We start from the raw sequence: 21,183 nt of genomic DNA, 5'->3' as shown, positions 1-21,183 counted from the left end.
TGGCTACTTTGTATGGTCTCGCACGATGTTGTTCACATAAACTCGTATGACTTCATCACTTGCTGAAGTAAGCGTGAGTTCCACGCACAAGGCATTAAGGACATACTTAATAATTTTATGCCCATACTCAAACTCCTCATCTAAACTTAACCAATATGTAGAGTGTGTAAACATGATAGGAAGCTGTTGTGTGTGACAGAAGCATGTAATTTTCACTTATTAGATGAAACGGTGTCCAGCGGTGTTATTGGCTGTAGTGAAAGTCGTAGGAATTCTAATGAGTGCAATCACACGATATCATACGAATTAGCCAAATTTAGAAAAGTCGTACCAATCCTGACATATATCCCATCAAATAACAATCTCATCGCTCACTCTGTCTTTAAATGTTTATAAATTATCTGTATAATCAATTAGTCTACGGAATAATAATTAATAAATAATTCATAATCAAAAAAAAATATTTTTACTTCCAGAACACAACTGTTGTGCTCTATATCAGTGATGACATAATATGCATAATATCCAGTGTAAATCCATGTGAAGGTCAGCATTAATGTAACTGTGTGTAAATGCATTTCACTCTGCTAATCATGCTTAATAATGCAGTGAGAGCAGCAACTCTATGCGTACACAGCAATTGTGTGTTTGTTTGACAGGTTTGGTGCATTTCTTTTAAGGACAACAAAAACAAGCTCTGCATTTCTAAACAGAGATAGAGTGCAATCTAAAATTTCTGAGTACAAAACTAATTATCTAAATTCTTTAAGTCACAGAATATTTTGAACTAGGAATTTATGCAGGATTTATGCAGGATCAAAATGCGCGATCTTGCTTCGGTTCATAATTCAGAATATACAAATATATAATGCATTAATATATACTTTAGTTGAGCCATTGTTTAAATGTTTTTTATTAATAAAATGTCATAATGTTTATTATTATTAATAATATTCAGACTGGAGGTAACTAGTAACTTGCTACTTGGGTATTCTTTTAATTGGATACTTTCTTACTCAAGTAATTATTAACATTCTTACTTTTACTTCTACTTGAGTTGTTCTTTTTGAAAATGATTAGTACTTCTACATGAGTAGTTTTTCCACACACACACACACACACACACACACACACACACACACATGTTGTGTTTCCATTTTTATGGGACTTTCCATAGACATAATGGTTTTATACTGTACAAACTTTATATTCTATCCCTAAACCTAACCCTACCCTAAACCTAACCCTCACAGAAAACTTTCTGCATTTTACATTTCAAAAACATAATTTAGTATGATTTATAAGCTGTTTTCCTCATGGGACCACAAAATGTCCCACAAGGTCAAAATTTGGTTTTACTATCCTTATGGACATTTGGTCCCCATAAAGTGATAATACACGCCACACACACACACACACACACACACACACACACACACACACACACACACACACACGTATAAGCTTTCAATAAGGTTGTACTTTTCACAAGTGAGAAGCACATAATTGCATTAAACAAACAGTTGAACAAACGTAAGTTAATTAAACATTCAACATAACACACACCGATAACCAAAATAAAACTCAAACAACAGGGCTTGGAGGACGCAGAGTCTTTGTGATATTCTTCATTATTCTGAAAGAAAAAAAGTTTTTTCCTGGGGAGAATCATGGGTTTTATACTCTTCTTTGAATCAGTGATTCCTTATTGACTGAAAGAATAAAGGATAAGAGGAATCTGAAACAGCTGTAAATGCTCCAGCAATGAGAGACATCACTGACTCTCTCTCTCTCTCTCTCTCTCACACACCCACACACCCACACACCCACACACACACACAGGTTTAGGACCTAGGGTTTTGGGGGCCCTAAACAAAAATAGTGTATGGGGCCCTACAGGTTTCTAGAAAATTCTAGTTAATTTAGAAAAAATATACGAAATGAAACATACTACGTTTCATTGATACGGTTGTGTGTTTTGTTGATTAGAGTAATTGATTGGCAAAAAGAAAAATTAATGGGGGTGGTGGGTGGGTCCCCGAACCAATCACGGGGCCCTAAACAAATGTTTAGTTTGTTTATTGGGTCGGGTCGGGCCGGCCCTGCACACACACACACACACACACACACATACATTTTCAAAAAATATCGTTTAGTATTTTTTTAAAGGATTTGAATTATGGTGACACTAGAATTGTCCTCATAAACCACATTTATAGCATAATACACTTTTTACCACATTGTAACCTAAAAAAATTCCTTGTAAACCCCCCAAACCCACACACCAACACATACACAATAACACACCATCATTAGCACTTCTGCTCTTCTGTCCTCAGCTAATTTCCGACAATAAGCTTTCTAGTCTGCAGTTTAATAGTAAAAAATGAGAACGTGTTGGTTTAAAGTGATTGTAAATGTGTAACCAGAGAGAGAGAGAGAGAGAGAGAGTTTAAAGAAACACATTAAAATTCCTCAGATGTTCACAAAAGAGGTGCATGCTGGGTTAGCAGACACAGTAATGGGAAAGAGCAACAGGAAGCTACACAAATGACAAATGCTTCCACTGCATTTGTGCCAGTGTGTGTATGAGAGCGAGACATAGAGGACGAGTCTCCAACTGTGTCTGTTTGTTCTGTACCTCTATTCAAACATGTGTGTGTAAACCCAATTAGGAGTAGTAGTGGCATGTGAGTTACTTAAACACAAACACACACGCACTAGAGCTGATATGATTAGTCGACGTTATCGACAACGTCAACAAAAAAATTGTCAACAAACATTTTTGTCGTTGAATAGTCATTTAATCTCATTTAATGTAACATGAGATCACATTAAACTCTAATGATGAGAGCAGCACTGCAGTTCACACCTGACTGAGGAGAGGAAGAATTACACTTTCCAGATGATCTCTTAACTTTCCAAACAGCTTCAGGTGATGTAGATTGCAAAGTATGAGGGAACAAATGTACCAAATAAGTAAATATAGAAGCACTCTTGTTGTGGAATAAGCAGAGGTAGCTCAGTAGCTAGGTAGCTCAGTGGTAAAGACGCTTGCTACCACCCCTGGAGTTCACTAGTTCGCTAGTTCGAAGAGAGACTCCAGCCAGGTCTCCTAAGCAACCAAATTGGCCTGGTTGCTCGAGGGTGTAGAGTTACATGGGATAACCTCCTTGTGGTCGCTATAATGTGGTTAGTTCTCGGTGCGGCGCATGGTGAGTTGAGCTTGGATGCCACAGTTGATGGCGTGTAGCGCTATGTTTCCATGGCAACACGGCTGGGATTTGTCCTCCGCCACCCGGATTGTTGCGAGTCACTACGCGACCACGAGGACTTAAAAGTGCATTGGGAATTGGGCGTTCAAAATTGGGTGAAAAAGGGGGGGAAATTGGAAGCAGGTCATGTAAATAACTACAAACTCTGAAACTGGCATTTCTCTGTAAGGCCAGTGCCTCGTCTATGAGTTGCGTGAATGTCCCGATCTAAGTGAGGAGAGATAGAAACAGCAACCAGTTGATGCACACTCAGTCACAGGGACGCTCGTCAGGCACACTTCTATCGAGAAGAAAATTGGCAATATGCAGCTTTATTAATAAGAAAGAGTTTTTTTTTTGTGAGTTAAAAATGGATTGAAATGAACAGAAAGGTGAGAGAGGTAGCCCCATTATACGGCATTGTAAAAGGGTTAATGGAAAGGAGGAGGCGAGAACCAGCTTGAGAATATAAATCATATTTTTATAAAAAACTTAAACAAAAAGACAAACACACAAACGTGTCGGACAGCTCTCCATAAATCTCTCTCTCTCTCTGTCGCTCTGACATCTCCTTTATCCCTCTCGAGGGATAATTAGCCTGATTAGGGGCTGGGTGTGTAGCATCACCATCCAGCCCCACCCTCTGCCCTGCCACATTCCTCCCTCGTTCTCTCAGGCCGGGGAGCCATGGCATGACGTACATCCTCCCCCCTCTTTCCCTGGGGAGGGGAAGGCATTCTGCCCCATCTGCCGACAGATCATCCCCGTCTACCTGGATGAGGGAGGGGACAAGGGGAAGGAAACAAAAACAAATTTGGCACCTACATGCCGTAATGGCGATCGTGCCAAATTAACAAAACATTTTAAAAAAAGAGAGGGAAAAGGCCAACACGGAGCAGCAATGGGAGAGAGGAAAAAAAAAACGACAGCCACGCCTCCCTGGGCGGACGGAACACCCTGCCGCATTCTCAGGAATCAGAAGGGGTCTCCCCCGCCCCTGGCAGAGGTTCTCCCACTCCAGGCAGTCGGGCAGGAGCCCCTCCCCGCTCGCGGTTGGCGGTCTCAGACCTGCCGCATTTCAGCGGCTGGTAGGGACTCCTCCACCCCTAGCAGCGGACCTGAACGCTCCAGACAGTCGGTTAGGACCCCCTTCTCCCTTCACGGTCAGCGGCCGTACCTCCACTCTCAGGTGGCCAGGCTTCTCCGTCCCCCGGCAGATGTCTCCGTTCTCCGTTGGGGTGGATATTAGTGGCAAGGACTCTACTACGGCGCATCCCTCCTCTTTCCCAGATTTCGGCACCAGTGTAAATGGGTTAAAGGGAAAGGAGGAGGCGAGAACTGGATTGAGAATATAAATAATATTTTAATAGAAAACGGGGGGAACAAGCGGTATAATCGGTTAAGGGCTTATGATAAATCGTTACAATAATCACCGAATTGAATAATCATTCTAATAATCATTAGATCAATCAATTATCAAAATAATCATTAGTTTCAGCCCTAAAACACACACACACACACACACACACACACACACACACACACACACACACACACACACAACAACAACCACCATTTGCCACTAGGTGGCGGTGACATCACCACAATGCTTGTGCCAGGCTATGTGCACCTCGAAAGCCCACTGCCAGGAGGTCATGAGGCAGACCCAGATGCCACGGGTTGACTGACTGAGACGACTGGCTGATGGAACACCTGTGCCCCCTACAGTGCAAACTTTCTGTGCTTTAGCCATCAGGCGCTCCGCTCTTTGTTGTGAGCGTTTATCCTCCGCCCTCCATTGTTGTTGGAAGGCGACTACGTCCAACTGCCCAGTAGTGTCCTTCACGAGCCACATAGGCCGATCTTGACACTGCTGGTACCAGTCAGCAGCAAGTCCACTCAGCTCCACATCCTCTTATACCTCATCACTCCATCTCCTCTCTAGTCCGTGCTGCGCCCGTTTAGCCCACTCAATCCGTCCGAACAACACACACACACGCACACAGAGTATGATGCTTGTTATATTATTAGACATGCTACAAAGTAGAACAGTGCTGAGCATTGCTTGTGTAGTTCAGTAACAAACTGTGTGAGTGCGCATCGCAAGAATTTCAGTCAACTCGCTCCGTGTCCAATAAAAAACAATTCACATGCACCGTTTTCTTCATGGAAATTCTTCCTTTAATCCAGACTCGTTAGTAAATCAAACAAAGAAAAGAAAGGAAACAAAATATAATCTTAAATCCTAAATATCACGGATGCGATAAAGAAAACTGTGCGACTCCACTCTATTTCCTATAAAGGACGCACAACCGCCTCACTTACAGTCGCAATTCTTAAAGGGCCAGTGCACAATTTTTACATATAACATATTTCAATGTAAATATAGAGAATATTTATCTAATTAGTACACACAAAGAAAGAAAGTTACAATCAAAACACAAATATTCAAATACTGAAATGCAACACATAATATGCAATAATTGTCACTGAACAAAAGCAAAATTAGGCTCCTACAAACTGTATGTACTGGAACTTAAATAACATACAATAAAACCTTCCTGATGTGAAGAGGAGAAAAATTGAAGAAAAGCCAAGAGCAAGAAAAGAAAGGGGAGGAATAATCATCGTGTTGGTGAACCTGTGGAGCAGGACATGAAAGGACACTCAAATTCATCAACTCTGTCACCTTTAGTCACAGCTGGAAGTTCAATCCAGCATCTATATCACCACAAAATAAGAAAACTAGCAGAATGGATAAATGCATTACAGATCAAAGTTTCTTCACCATGCAGTTTAAGTTACCACAGTAATTCAATAATAAGTATACGCAAAAGTGTAAAAATAACACATTCTCACTGAATGTGCATGAGCCCTGAACATCACTATATAGTTGCCCGGCAGGTAAGATCTTTGCAGTCTCCTATGGAAGGGATCAATCTTCAGATCTTATAATCATGCATGTTCAACCACAGTATATTTTATTATGCTTATAAATATATTAGTGTAGTAACACTATGATATCATCATTTTAGATCCCAAAACCCAACCCCTAAACCTACCTAGTTTGCGACCATATGAGACACATAACAAGCAGATACATTTACAGTCACAATAATTTGGCTAAATTACATAGAATATACATAAAATCATACCCCAAAATATCATGTCATGATGACAAAAATTGCAACCCAACATATCATTTCAGGATCAGAAAATAGATGCCCAGTCTATTGATAGCAAAGGTTTCTCTTTTGAAACAAGACAACGCACTTGAGGGCTGCATAGCAACTCGCAAGACAGATGTGAGGGTGTGCTTTTAGCATCTACATAGTGAAGCACATTGCTTTTAAACAAGCAAGCATAATTGACTCCTTGGGTGTGAGAATGGGTTGGTTAAAAGAGGCCTGATTTTTTATTTTGTGATTGGTTACAGTGTCATTTTCGGTGGAAACTTGTGGTCCAGTTCATCAGACAGCAATTGATAAATGAAAGGAATTACTATTAATATATATTGCATCAATACAGTTCATGGTCACATTCATTCTGGGGCAAGAATAAGCCCTTAACAATATGGAAAGGGCGTACACACAGGACACGTACATCCTTTCTTTAATTTTTACAGAAAAAAAAACAAGGCTGTGAGTGATAGACTAGCAGTCTATTCAATGGGTTGTAATGTTGTTTAAAGTGTTTTGGATCGTTCCACTGACAAAACATTATAAAAAAATTATTTGGTAGACAAACCTCCAGAAAAAACATGTTGTGGAAATAAAATGTAATCTAGGAGCAGCTTTATACAGTGCACACCGTTGAAGAGACAGTAGGTCCATCGCTTACAGCCTTGTTTTCATTCCTGACAAAAATAAAATAGCATTACTTTGAATAAGGTCTATGGAGCAAATTGCAAGTGTCTTGAAATGCCTTTTTTTGTGACATGATCTTTACAACAATTATTTTTAACATGACACAATTCCTTAATCTGCAACGCTCATGCCGCATACCGCCCCCTATAAATGGGATATTCCTCCATTGGCTCTGTCTCTCTCACCATCCCTCTCTCTTTCCTCAAATGCAAGCTTTCTAATAAATGTTTGAGAAGACATTGTGAGTTTATATCTTTGTCTGCTGATTCTTCGTATGTAAAATAAATACACATAGTAAAAGAGAGAATGATGAGTTTCTCAGTATGTACACAGGTAGACTCCTCCAAATAATCCATACATTTTCAAACATCAGCCTGGCAATATGCAATAACATGGGTTTGTGAAAACAAGTTTAGAACAAAACACAAACATGAATGCCATACATACTTCAATGGGTAAATGCCAGCAAACAACACCACAGCATAAGCAGAGACAGTCATATGACTGAGCGTGACCTTAAAGCACACAAGCACTAAACCATCTGTCACAGAAAATGAGAGCGAACATAACACAGAAACTGCTCAGAGTCATTAACAAACGGCCAGGAGAATCCTATTCAGTATCAAGGCATGTCATATGAAATTATCTCTTTGTTGACTTTGCAGAAATTGCATGTGGTCCAGTGAATTTGTGAGTGTTTGTGCAATATTGCTCTAAAATCTTGGCTCTTGGCTCATTTATGATAAACAACAACCCTGGTATTGCAAAGCAAATCCACTCACCTTAATTGTAATAGATAAATACAGTATATGAAATTCATATATATTTCTGTGTGTGTTTGTGTCTTTGCTAGTGCTTGTTCTTTTCTATTTGCAGAGTGATTTAGATGTTTCTCATTGCCCATCTTCCTTTCGCAAGAGAAGGCAGTTGTGCAAAGCCACAAATTCAGACCCTGCAGACAAAATTTTATATCAGCTGTGAGCAGGCAAGATCAATCCATCTGCAAGCCCTCAAAGAAACATCATGTCATCATGAATTTATCTCCAAGCTCCATCACCTCTTTTCAGCTTCAATCAATTTAAACCCAAAAACGTTGTCGCCATCCAGGTGTTATTAAACTATTTCAGCTTTCCTTCAAATGAGGGCAGTCACAGACAATCTAGCTATCTCAGTTTCACAGTCTGTCTCCCTCATGTTTTCCTAAGGACTCTTATTTTGGAGTATTCCCCTGGACTACATCTCCCAGAATCCACTGCCCTCATAACTTCTATCTGTTTCCAATCCTACTCACCTGCCCTCCATTCCAATGGAGATACTTAAGTCATTGTTTGTTTAAATACCCTCCTGTTTTGTTCAGTCCTTGAAGATTAATGTTTAATGGTTTGTTGTTTTGTTCCGCTCCAGCATTTGTTCCACTCCAGCATTTATTATTAAAAGACTTAAAGTATCTACTCCCTGCGTCTCCTCTCTTCCTCTCCACAACACCAGCATTCTACTCAGTGTCCCAGAAACAATCAATTGTAAAACTGTTCCTGAATCCCAATTTGCATACACAGTATCTTTTCAATATAGCATGCAACATTCAAACCATTGTGTTGTGCAAAAGTTTTAGGCACTTAAGATGGTTAAGTTTATTTATATCTTTGGCTTTAGTGTGTCAATAGGGAAAATACATTTTAGACCCAAGCATTACTTCTGCAAATAGAAAAGATATGAATATAAGAACAAGGCATTCTGCAAGAGATGGCATTGCCCCCAGAGAGCCCCCACTGAACTTTGAGTCAGTCTGAGATTACATAAAGTGACAAAAGCAATTGTGACAGCCTAAAGAGATAGAAGAACTGTGGCGAATTCTCCAAGAAGCTTGGAATATCCAATCTGCCAACAACCAAGAAAAACTGTGTCCAGGTGTACCTAGGAGTATTTGGGCTGTTTTAAAGGCAAAGGTGGCCACACCAAATATTGATTTAGCTTTTTTCTGTTTACTGGACTTTGTATGATGTTAATTGATAAATGAAAACTATTTATGGCATTATTTTTGAAGACATTCACTATGCAACATTTTTCACAAGTACTTAAAACATTTGCACAGTACTGTATGTTGAAAAGCGTGTCCAAAAGGTTTCATGATGGTATCCCAAATCCAGTGGATTTTCGAAGTGTATTGTTACATTTATTGTATAACTGAAATATAGCAAGGATCAGATCCTCTATCAAGAAACAGTCCATCAGAAAACTGACTGCTCTATTGATCTGACCAGTCTAAACAAAAATAAATACAAAATAGATAGCTACAGTGTCATGAAAATGTATTTTCTTCAATAATATGAATCATCAGATCAAATCTTTCTAAAGGAAAATGTTGAAAAATAAAAAGGGATACCTTTGGCTTGCATTAACTCAGTGGTTCTCAAAATGTGGGGGGGTGCGGAGGTATTACAAGGGGGGTGGGGAAGACTGACCTGTCCTCAAATCTCGTTCACTTTCAAACATTCAACAATAATAGTGAAAACACACATAAGAACCAATGTGCACAATTTATTTTCCTCTGGCTTTAAACTTTCGCCTAGCATAGCAGCACATCCTGTGTATGCAGCTCTTGAAAGCCCAAAGTGTTAATGTCTGGTGCGCTCATGTAAACAAGGTTATTCTTGCATGCGCACCAATTTCAGATGAGTGACGAGGTGAATTAACTCTTAAATTTCAGTCTTTTCCTCACACAACACACTAAATGACTTCAGAAGAATTGAGATCTAAGGCACGAGTGTTATGGATGACTTTAAGGTGCTTTGATATGTGCTTTCGGAGCTTGTACAGCCACAAGCACAATCCTCTCATCCTTCAATTATGTGTTTCACGGATGAAAAAAGTAATACTGATTTTGAACGATGAGGGTGAGTAAATGATGGCGGAAAGGTCCGTTTTTATTAAAGTTCATCAGTATCATAAATCAGATGTTAATTATGGTCCAAAGGTCTTGAACGCATAGACGTCGCTGTCACGTGATACTTCTTTCAAAGGGGGGCGTAACCCAAAAAACCATTGCATAACTACACATTATAACATGCATCATTATGCTAAAACACTACCAGAGCACTTCAGTGGCGTACGGCTGCTTCTTGTCTCACCAATGTGGAATGAAGTGGCAAAATGAGGAATAATGAATTAAACAGGACAAGAGGAATGTGTATGTCAGGGCACTGAATGTGATAGGATGCACAAAACTATGTAACAAATGTAGGGTGACCAGATTCCTGCTTGTAGAATATGGGACAGCCCCTCCCAGCAAAAATTTAATTGATTTATCCTTACCTAAGCTCAGATCAATGCGAAGTAGAGGGTGCATCCACATCTGTAACTGTTGTCGCCTTGTACTTTTTGCTGGAAGAGTTTATCGTAAAATGCTGTGCAGTCCAGTCCAAAATTAAGATGTACAAAAAGCATTGCCTTCATGACTGTTATACTGAGTCGAGATTTATCCGATGTCCATGCTGTGTTTACTAATGAGAACACACGCTCCACAGATGCAGATGTCCCAGGCAGGCATAAAACAAACAATGTGACAATGTTTTTCACGCAAGCCCACTCATTAAAGAGCGTGGTTTTGACAATCAAACTGAGAGCGGGGATATTATGGAGTAGAAGTTTTTGAGGCTGCTCTGAATGTCTTTCGACTCTGGGATGTCTCTCAAGTTTTTCTGTGTTCTCCAATGAGCGGCTCCAATTTTGGAGGTAACCCGCAGATGCTGAATAAGAGTTTCCCACTGCACAAAAGAAATCATCCGCTCGCATGTCACCAGCTTCATGTCAGAGGGTATGAATGATTCCTGCAGCCTGCAAGACTTTTCTAAGGAAATGAATGTGCTAAGCTATAGCCGTGCAATCAAATCAAATCACTTTATTGTCACACTACTGTGTACACAAGTGCAACAGTAGGTGAAAGTCTTGTGTGCAGTTCCGAATAATATAGCAGTACCAATTACAATAAACAACATATTTACACAACACAATTTACATAACAAATGTACACATACTTACACAACACAATATACAATGTACAGTAAACAATACACACAATATAGAATACACATACAATAAAAAAATAAAAAATAAGGGTAAGGGTATATAAAAATATATATACAGTAGTTGAATTGGGGAGAATATATTTGACAGTCCAGTGTGTGATACAAGATGATGATTAATAAAGTGCAGTGCTGATTGTTGATCGTGAGAGATCAAGTGTTCAAAAGTCTGATTGCTTGGGGTTAGAAGCTGTCATGTAGTCGGCTGGTGCGGGTCCTGATGCTGCGATGCCGCCTGCCTGATGGTAGCAGTGAGAGCAGCCCATGACTCGGGTGACTGGAGTCTCTGATGATCTGTTTCGTCATAGTCAGTGATCAGACCTACCACCGTCAGCAAACTTAATGATGGCATTGGAGCTATATGTTGCCACACAGCCATGTGTGTGTATAGGGAATACAGGAGTGGGCTAAGAACACAGCCCTGCGGGGCTCCAGTGTTGAGGGTCAGTGATGACTAGGTGTTGCTGCCCATTCTAACCACCTGACGTCTGCCTGACAGGAAGTCCAGGATCCAGCTGCACAGCGAGCTGTTTAAGCCCAGAGCCTGGAGTTTCATCATCAAGCTTGGAGGGCACTATGGTGTTGAATGCTGAGCTGTAGTCTACAAACAGCATTCTCACATATGTGTTCCTTTTTTCCAGGTGGGAGAGAGCAGTGTGTATTGTAGATGCAGTGCATCATCAGTGGAGCGGTTGTTGTGGTAGGCAAACTGCAATGGGTCCAAAGAGGTGGGCAGAACAGAGCAGATGTAATCTCTGATTAACCTCTCAAAGCATTTGCTAATGATGGGGGTCAGAGCAACAGGACGCCAGTCATTTAAGCAAGTGGTTCGCGCACGTTCTGATGACGCGGCCCGGAATGCCGTCTGGACACGCGGCTTTACGGATGTTCACCCGTCGAAAGGAACGGGTTACATCCGCAACAGAGACGGAGAGTGAACCATCCTCTGTAGCGCGGTGTTATTGTCCTCAAAACGAGCATAAAATGTATTAAGCTCATCCGGGAGAGAGGCAGCGGTGTTCATGGCGGAGTTTTTATTCCGTTTATAGTCCGTGATTATGTTAATTCCCTGCCACATACTTCTAGAGTCTGTGGTGTTGAGCTGTCCTTCAATTTTGTGCACAACAGAATAAGCAAAAAGTCCTTCATTTGCGTGCACCTTGTCAGATTCTGAACTTTGCTAACACTTGGTGTGGCATACTTACTTTTAGCAGCATCCACCTGCTTTTTTGTATGAACATGCTGCACATTGTCAATGCGGCATCCATGGGCGATGGAAAAGCGAGCTCCAAAAAAATCTCACACCTCACTTTACTAGGCCCTGTCTGTGACTCCTTTTTTAGAAATGTAAACTCTTTTTGAAAATCCTCATTAAATGTACATGCACGCTTTCTTGACATTTTCCAGCCACAATTTCATCTGTATGCTCTTTCAAACAGAATCTTCAATCAGTTCACTAACTGGACATCTATTGATAGGGGCTTGTGATTGGATAGTTTAACCCAATCATGTACTTCAAGCAACACAGTGTTATTTTATTGGTTTTACAAGCCGTATCCTTGGCTACCTTTGATATACTCACTGGACTGAAAAAGCTGCATAGACGATTTTAGGAGAGGAAAAATACGGGACAAAACAGAATTTTTTCAGAATAAATACAGGACTCTACAAACAGTGCATGACTGCGGGACTGTCCCGGGGAAAACAGGACGTCTTGCCACCCTAAACAAAGGGATCTCTGGTATCAAGACGCAATGGTATTGTTCAATTTATTTTATATGGTAAAACTTTACAATAAGGCTGTATAGGCTAGCAATAGTTAACATAATAGTTAATACTAACAATGAACAATGCTTTAACAGTATTTATTACCCTTGGTTAATGATGATTTCCTCATATTGTAATACATTTTTAACATTAAAGTTGAAGTAAATGTTTACATTATTTAATGCATTATGAACAAACATTAAATAATGTATAGTTTAAACAAAAGTATACTATGAATTAGCATTAATAATGAGGAATAACTGCTGCATAAAGGACAGCTAAAAATTAACTAATGGTAATATACTTTCATCCAGACTCTTTGTTCAGGTCAAACATTGCAGAACACACAAAAGTGTTGCATAGACTCTGCATCCAATCACAACTCTTCCACATGTCTGTAATGTATGTATATTATTTTGTCTGCACACACATTTGCAGCCTGTCTAGCCTTTTCACAAAACAGTGCCACAACATATACCTTAAATATCTAAGCTGCCTTTAATCTTTGTGAGTATTAAAAAATGACTCGTACACATTTATTGTCTGCAAAGCTAATTCTAGAAAACCAAAGTTAAATAATGACAGCAACAAAAAGTTGGTTAGTGGAGCATGGTGTTTATATTTAAATAAGCTCAATTCAGATTTATTTGTATTGCATTTCAATCAATAGGAATGGTCTCAAAGCAGCATTGAGTTCGAGGCCTAGCCTAATCACAAGCTACAAAAAAAGGCAAATGAAAACTCCCTCAATAAAATGAGGAAATTCAAATGGAAACCCTTCTACTTTGTGTTGAAGGCATGAAACTATTACGTTATTAATTTGAATTATGTGTGGAATTCAGTGGATTATGTTACAGTTTTCTAGTCATAACTGCAACACAACGAAGGTACTGAAAATTATCTTTCATTAAATTTGTTATGATAAATCAGTTTAGACCAGTCCATTTGACCTGTCCCAAATTCCATGTAATGGCAATGATGATAAGAGAATTAAGGACAAAACATGTCTGAAAATAAATCAGCGCCCTTTACTAGTACTATTGATCTCTCTGCAACGTCAGTAGCATAATCAGGGTCATTGTGGCATTGAAAAAACTTACTCCAATGGCTGCTGATGTTCTGATGCTAATCCTGTGTGATTACTGAAGTGATACAAGACAATAAATCACTTTGATAATTTGTGAAAGTTTATGGATGTAAGGGTTTGCTTTGGTGCTGTGCATATGAGTATGTGTGCGCGCATATGGGCACACATTACAAAAGGAGTTTAAAGCTTGTTACAAGTTAAAACGCCTGTGATCAAAGAAGCAATTTGTAATACTTATACTTGGCTAAACGATGGGGTATAAAATGCTTCTTAATTGGCTCCTTAATCTTTAAAGCTGAGCCAAAAAAATATTTGTTTTCAGCCTTTAAGGGTTTTGAACAAATGAGATACATAAAGCACTGCGGTCTTGAATATGTCTAGGCACTAAATATGACAAGAGTGTTTATTTGTCTGGGGTACTTTGTTGGCAGAATCTCCTTTCTACAGTATCAATTTGCCTGCAGTTTAGATGATGTTTGTGGAGAATTGCCAGTGTTCAGAGAAATGTAGTAGATCTAACATGGATTAGGTTATTAAGTACATTTTAACATCATAAACAACAACAGTGTTGGCATAATGAAAGTGTGTGTGATCTATGGAAAGGTATCTAATGGGAGTTACATGCATAACATTCTCAACCAATGAATGGTGCCATAAGGCTTCAATTTATTTTACAAAATGCTGAAAATGCACAATTTATGATAATACTTAAATTACAATAACGTCGTATTTGTTAACATGTTAATGCAATTTTTAACATGAAATAACAATGGATGATACTTTTACAGACTTCATTAATCTTAACTAATCTTCAATTGTACATGGCTAATACATTTTATTATTTAAAGCAGTATATTAAGATTACTAAATGCTGAAAAATTATTGTTCATTGTTAGTTTATGATATGTCCGTTAACATAAACCTTATTAAAAAGTGTAACCAAATTTATTTTATCTTCAATCAAATCAAGATTACTCCCTGTAACTTCCCCAGAACAAACTCCCTATAAAATTTCAAGGAGAGTCCTGCACCTCTAACACTGTTCTGCTCTATATCACATACAATGGCACACAAAAAGTGTTTGATCACCTCGTAGATTTACATACCAATTTAAGGCAAATTCTCATAGTCTATAAACTTCATGTCTGGATAAATCCAAATAAGGCAACTAAAAATCCTTCATCAGATACTTAGAAATATGAGCAAATCCCTGCTAAATTAATAAAGATAAAGCAACTACAAAAAACAAACAAACTTCTCTTGGCTTTTATCTCTCTTCCCTCTTTTAAACCTCTATGAGAACTTTAACCCAAAGGAACACCATTTCACTAACTAATTACACTTATGGAAGCTGCCTTTCTGATTTCTGGGCCTGGAGGGTGTGAATACTGGTTTGCTTCACTCACTTTCCAATATACGTATGTATTAAACTTCCAAACGTCAGAGATAGCCACTGTCTTATATCTGTTTTAGCTCAGTTTCAGAACACTGAGCATGAGCAAGGAGATTTTAATCTCAGGTCTCATGGTCTAATTACAGCTGCTGAGGCAATACAAGTTTTTCTGACATAACAAGTCACTGTCTGAGAATGTGAGAGGAATTCCTTATACATTGCAAGCACCATAAGCATAGTTAATAGAACACCCCACAGTTTTTGAGATTTTAAAGTAAAAAGATAATCTTACAATACATTATCTACAGTAACTGAACAATGAAAACACTGTATTTACTGTACTGTACAGCTAGTTAACTGCAGCCTTGTGGCATTGCTTTTGTATAAAATATAAGTATACAAAGTGTAAAATCAGAGATAAACCATTAAAGTACAACAACATTTCTAATGCTTTCTGAAAAAGTAAAAACTTAATTTTGCTTTCTAATTTTGAAGGCCATTTCCCACTTATCTCTAGTGTGGACGAATTACACATTATTTCCTGAATAATTACTTTCTGGAGTTCCACCAAGAGATAAAGCAGGACAAAGGAAGTGACATGTATGCTATTTGAATTAAACAGTTTGCTTAAACTCTGTTGACTTGCCCAAGCTATTAACTAAATGAAGGCAGCCAATATTGAACCACACCATTTTTAATTCAGTGCTGAATATTTCTAATAAGATACTGAGAGACGATACTTCATTGATGGAATTAGAAATGTGATTTAATGGAGGTCAGATATATTTGAGGCAAGGATAGGTTTTTTTGTAACTATGTATGTGTATCTATATATCTTTTTTCTCTTTCTCTCTCTTCTCTCTCTCTTTCTGTGTCTCTTGCTCTCTAATTCATGCTTGGTTGAGCTTGGCGCTGAAATGAGGGGGCCAGACGCTCTGGTTTTGGATCAGTGGTGTTTGATCCTGCTCCTCTGTGCTGGGACCCTGTCTAACGGTACACTGATTGACATTGTGTGGTTCTACTGTGACCTATGGGTTTTAACATAGCATTCACTATCACACACTTTCTCTTTGTCTAACAAACTTGTAGACACATTGCTTTGGCTTATAAAAAACCTAACTAAATAAAAAATTAATGTAGATGTCTAGCGTGTGAAAGAGGACACTATACACCATGGCATTGTTCCGAAATAACATAAAACTAACAAAGTATCCAAAGAGAATCACCCATTTTACATATGTGTTTGTGTGTGTGTGTGTGTGTGTGGGGCGGGTTTAGGTGGTTTACTAGGACTTTTTCTTAGGTTACAAACTGGTTATTACAAGGATATTATGCTATAAATGTGTTTTTATTTTGGAAAATGGAAAAATGCAGAATGTTTTTGTAAGGGTTAGATTTAGGGGTAGGGTTGGGGTTAGGGGATAGAATATATAGTTCATACAGTATAAAAATAATTATGTCCTCATAATGATAGCTGCACCAACATAAAAGTGCAAAACAAAAAGTGTTGCCTGCATCAAGGCATTATTCAGTCAATCAGTAGTTCTGTACACTAAGTAGTTCTGTGCTCACTTGTCGGTTAAGCTATTAACTGATTAGGCAGCAAGTCAGCTGCTCAGGTTTTCAGATGCAGACATTTATTTTAATGTTGTTGTTGCTACTGAATCGTTCATGCAAACAACGTGAGAAGAAAAATGAACGACATTTGGTGACGTCACCAGGGGAGTTTATTTTGTATGTGCGATTGCACGAGGGAAAAGTCTCCTCAGGTGTGCCGTTCTTCTTAAGAGTTCTCATCTAGAAAGTTACTAAGGGAAAGAACCGGGACTGTATGTGGCAAAGGGGCTACTATCCACTGCCATTGTAATGAAAAGATAGATGTGGGAGTAAATGACAACATTTTTATTTTGGGATGAACACTTCCTTAAAATGTTTCCTCTATTAGAAGCCTACTAGGTTGAGGAACAGACCACATGTTTATAGATAATAGTATCATGGTAATGTAAAGACAAGCAGAGTGGTGTAAGAGATGTGATTATGAGGAACAATATACTATAGTAATATGTTAACGACTGCTAAGCAGCTCCTTTATCATTTCTGTGAGTCATTGTTAAAATGTGTTGACAGCTCTCCAAACAGATCCAGACAGTGATGCCATCAATGAGGGTTGTGCCCTAAAATCTTGAAAGTGTCTATTTCAATGAAGCCACTTTTCTCAGACACTGCAGAAAGTACATGCATTGTACTGTATTGTTCAAAACACTCTTTGTGTTGACGGTCCAGGTAAGGTTGTCAAAGATAAAGGAGTTTAACTTGGAAACCAGATTCAGCTGTTGACTCCTGAGGTCAACAGTTAGTTACTTTTTGCACATTTTACTTTGCAGCCACAAACATCAAAGCAAAGCCCTATCCTCAAATGTACTGTATATTAATTTAAACAACTCTGATAATTTTGCTGTTAATTATTAAAACTGTGCATTGTGACTTGAGCTGAGAGCAACACATATGCTTTGATGTGTCTCTGGTAAGTCATATCTCATAGGCTGCTGCTAGCACATATTCAGATGTGAGTTCTGTGTGTTCATGTTAAGGGGTTGTGAGGAGATTACTAATGAGCTGGAAATCCCTGTGTTTATTAGGACGAGTTTGACACACTTGAACATGTCATCGTTGCTCAAGGGTGATCATTATCATCAATCTCCGAAAGAGGGGATCAAGAATTCACATGACCTTAAACTACGCACATTTAAGCCTGTTCTCACACACAAACACACACTCGCATCCAACATATTTATAAGCGGTATCTGAATATATTCTAATATCACAATGTGAACAGCGCCATATGGAGCTCTGAAGTTCTATTTTTGATAGTCATATCAATCCCTGATCTGTGCTTAAATACACACCACTGCCAATAACATTTCATTGAGTGTTAATTGCAGAGTGTCTGTGCATGAAATATAATTACCATACTCACAGACCCATTCATTAACATACGTGATGAAAACATAATTAATATAATTTAATGAGCAAGTGCCCTATTCTGAAAAAAGGTTACAATTATGCACATACCTGTACATCATAGCACTCAAATGACTGCAGAAAAAAGGAAGTGGGTCTGCAATTCTTTGCAATAGCAACATGTTGGTGGCAAGTTTTTGTTTTGTTGTTTGAGTACATTCACCAACAAAATCACAATGCAAATGTTTCATACAATTTTCACATAACACGATGAAAGAAAATGGCATTATAATTTTTTTTACCCCAATGATAACGCACAACAGATCTGTGATCTAGTGAGATGTCATTGGTACTCTCACCTTTTTCTTATTGGTGGGACAGATGTAGAAGTTTGTGACTATGATTGTTGTCCCAGGCATCAAGTTGAGCTTGCTGTAGGTGGTCCCATAATCACTAGATCTGTATGGTGGAAAGAGGGAAGAAGAGTGAGAGTGAGACATTTCAACATTATCACTCTGTCTGTTTACATTACACTGACACACACAAGAGATATGAAGAGATACAATCATATGCATCTAGACAGCCTCATATCCACAGATTATTAGATATATTTATTTATAGAGCTGAGAGGCCACATAAAAATGACTCATTGTAGGCATCCCCATAACTAAGCAGACAAGGCTTTGAATTATATAGCCAAGCAATATTTTAGTGAGATGATTCAAGGATAAATTAGCTTTAGCTAAATAAATAAACACAGTATGTCATGAATAACTTTGATTCATAATTGAAAAAAACATAATTGGGATGTTGTTTGTCAATCCTACATTTGTTTGTATATACTCCAGTCCACTTATTTGGTCAAATTCACACACTTCTTAGTGAGTGTACTGGCTCAAAAACGTTAAAAGTTAATTACATGAAGTTACATCCTTCCCTCTAGTAAGTGGCAGAGATGGTCATTCAAATAGAGCAATAATGTTCCGCTCTCCTTTCCATTGAAATCTCACAACAAAATGCAACAAAATGCACCCTGTACCATACAACTGCACTCACATACCACAAAGGCAAGCTATGCCACTGTATGCAGCACTTTCTTTCATGCTTCTCCTAACATGTTGAAAATATTTTCTCTAAAATAAAGGGCCTTTTCCTCCCCAGTGAGCATATGTTTTACTTTGGAAATTCGAGGAATTGCTTTGTTTGGCTCAATATCAAGGTCATTTGTGAACTCTCCCATGTTCCCTTTGTCGCCCCAAAAGCTGTAAAAATCTCCACAGTGGCTCAAAGCATATAATTTTCAGAATGCAGTAGTTTCTCTTGTAAGTATAACTAAGCTGAAGTGCATTTGTGTAATTTCTCTGGTTGCTGTAAAGCACTTAAGTGATCTCATGAGCATTTTTTACAGTTTTTTGGATTGAGATGCAGTCAGCAAAATCAATCAGCAAACAATTTGACTTTTCACAGCTCAGCCAAACCAGGAAATATGCTAGTGAAATTAATACATTAATTTAATTATTAAGAAATAAGCAGCCTGTTTTACATTGAAGGAATAGTTCACCCCAAAATTAAAATTCTCTCATCATTTACTCACCCACATGTCATCCTGAATGTGTATGAATTTATTTCTTCTCCAGAACACAAACAAAGATTTGTCAAAGAATATTTCAGCATCATAATAGTAATCCATATGACTCCAGTGGTTTAATCCTGTAACCCACACTCGCACACACAAGATGAGACAGTCACAATGTATATCAAAACTGCTTTTATTTTTATAAGAGCAGGCGAAGGTACAATAAGGAAAATCCAGAGAGAATGGTCGAGGAAAGCGTAGGGTCGAGAGCCGGGTAATCAGGATGAAACAGAAGGGCAAATCTACAAATAGAGTGGTCAAGGGAAGCGAGGGGTCAAGCCGGGTGATCAAATATATAGCAGGGTAATCTAGCAAGTAGAAAGGACAAGGATAAACTAGGGGATCACTAGTAGCTGGCAAAGTGCAGGGGTAAACTATACGATAACCAACAAATGCGAAATGAATGTGTAGTGGTAGATATAGTGAACCAAAGCAGCGGTGCAGGTGAAACGAATGACAGGTGATTGGGACTGTGGCAGGTGTGTGCAATGAGGGGCTGAGAGGCGAGTGCGGAAGCGTCTAATACTCTGGCGATAGGGAGCGGGCATGAGTGCCCGAGGGGAGAATGCGAGCGAGCATGAACGCTCGGGAAACTGAACTAGTGTGGGAACACGAGGGAATGGGTTGAGCCGAAGAGGCGGGATTCGTTACAGTACTTCCCCTCTGCTACGGGCGGCTCCTGACGGCCGGCTCGGTTACGAGGGGCGACCTCTAGGAAGTGGTGCAGGGCGATCGGGATGCTGGCGGTGGTAGTCCAGTTTGAGAGCTGGATCCAAGACATCCCTAGATCGCACCCATGACTGTTCCTCAGGTCCGTAGCCCTCCCAATCGACCAGGTACTGCAACTCGCCTCCTCGACGTCGGGAGTCAAGTAGAGCCCGGACTGTATAGGCGGGCTGGCCACCGACATCGAGTGGTGGAGGGGGTGTCTGGGCTGCCGTGGGTGGAAACATAGGGCTGTAGTGCACTGGTTTGAGAAGGGACACATGAAACACAGGACAAATTTTGTAGCGGGGTGGTAAAAGTAACTTATAGGTGACGGGGTTAATACGTGACATAATTTTAAAGGGCCCAATGTATTTCGGACTTAGCTTCTTGGACGGCAGCCGGAGTCGGATGTCACGGGTGGAGAGCCAA

The 21,183-nt window shown here is 39.2% G+C and overlaps 1 protein-coding gene across 1 annotated transcript in view; it reads right to left on the bottom strand.

The window, feature by feature from the left end:
- Window positions 1-21,183, bottom strand: part of LOC127622316 (VPS10 domain-containing receptor SorCS2-like) — a 268,515-nt gene that overhangs the window by 105,462 nt on the left and 141,870 nt on the right. The window contains exon 3 of the mRNA XM_052096426.1: window positions 18,770-18,869. Coding sequence (XP_051952386.1) covers window positions 18,770-18,869 — 100 coding nt within the window. The remainder of the gene's footprint in view (window positions 1-18,769; window positions 18,870-21,183) is intronic.

This window comes from Xyrauchen texanus, chromosome 1, assembly GCF_025860055.1.
Source record: "Xyrauchen texanus isolate HMW12.3.18 chromosome 1, RBS_HiC_50CHRs, whole genome shotgun sequence".
Lineage (NCBI taxonomy): Eukaryota > Metazoa > Chordata > Actinopteri > Cypriniformes > Catostomidae > Xyrauchen > Xyrauchen texanus.
Note: the sequence above shows the minus strand (reverse complement) of the source record. Positions and strands in the feature narration are given on the sequence as shown.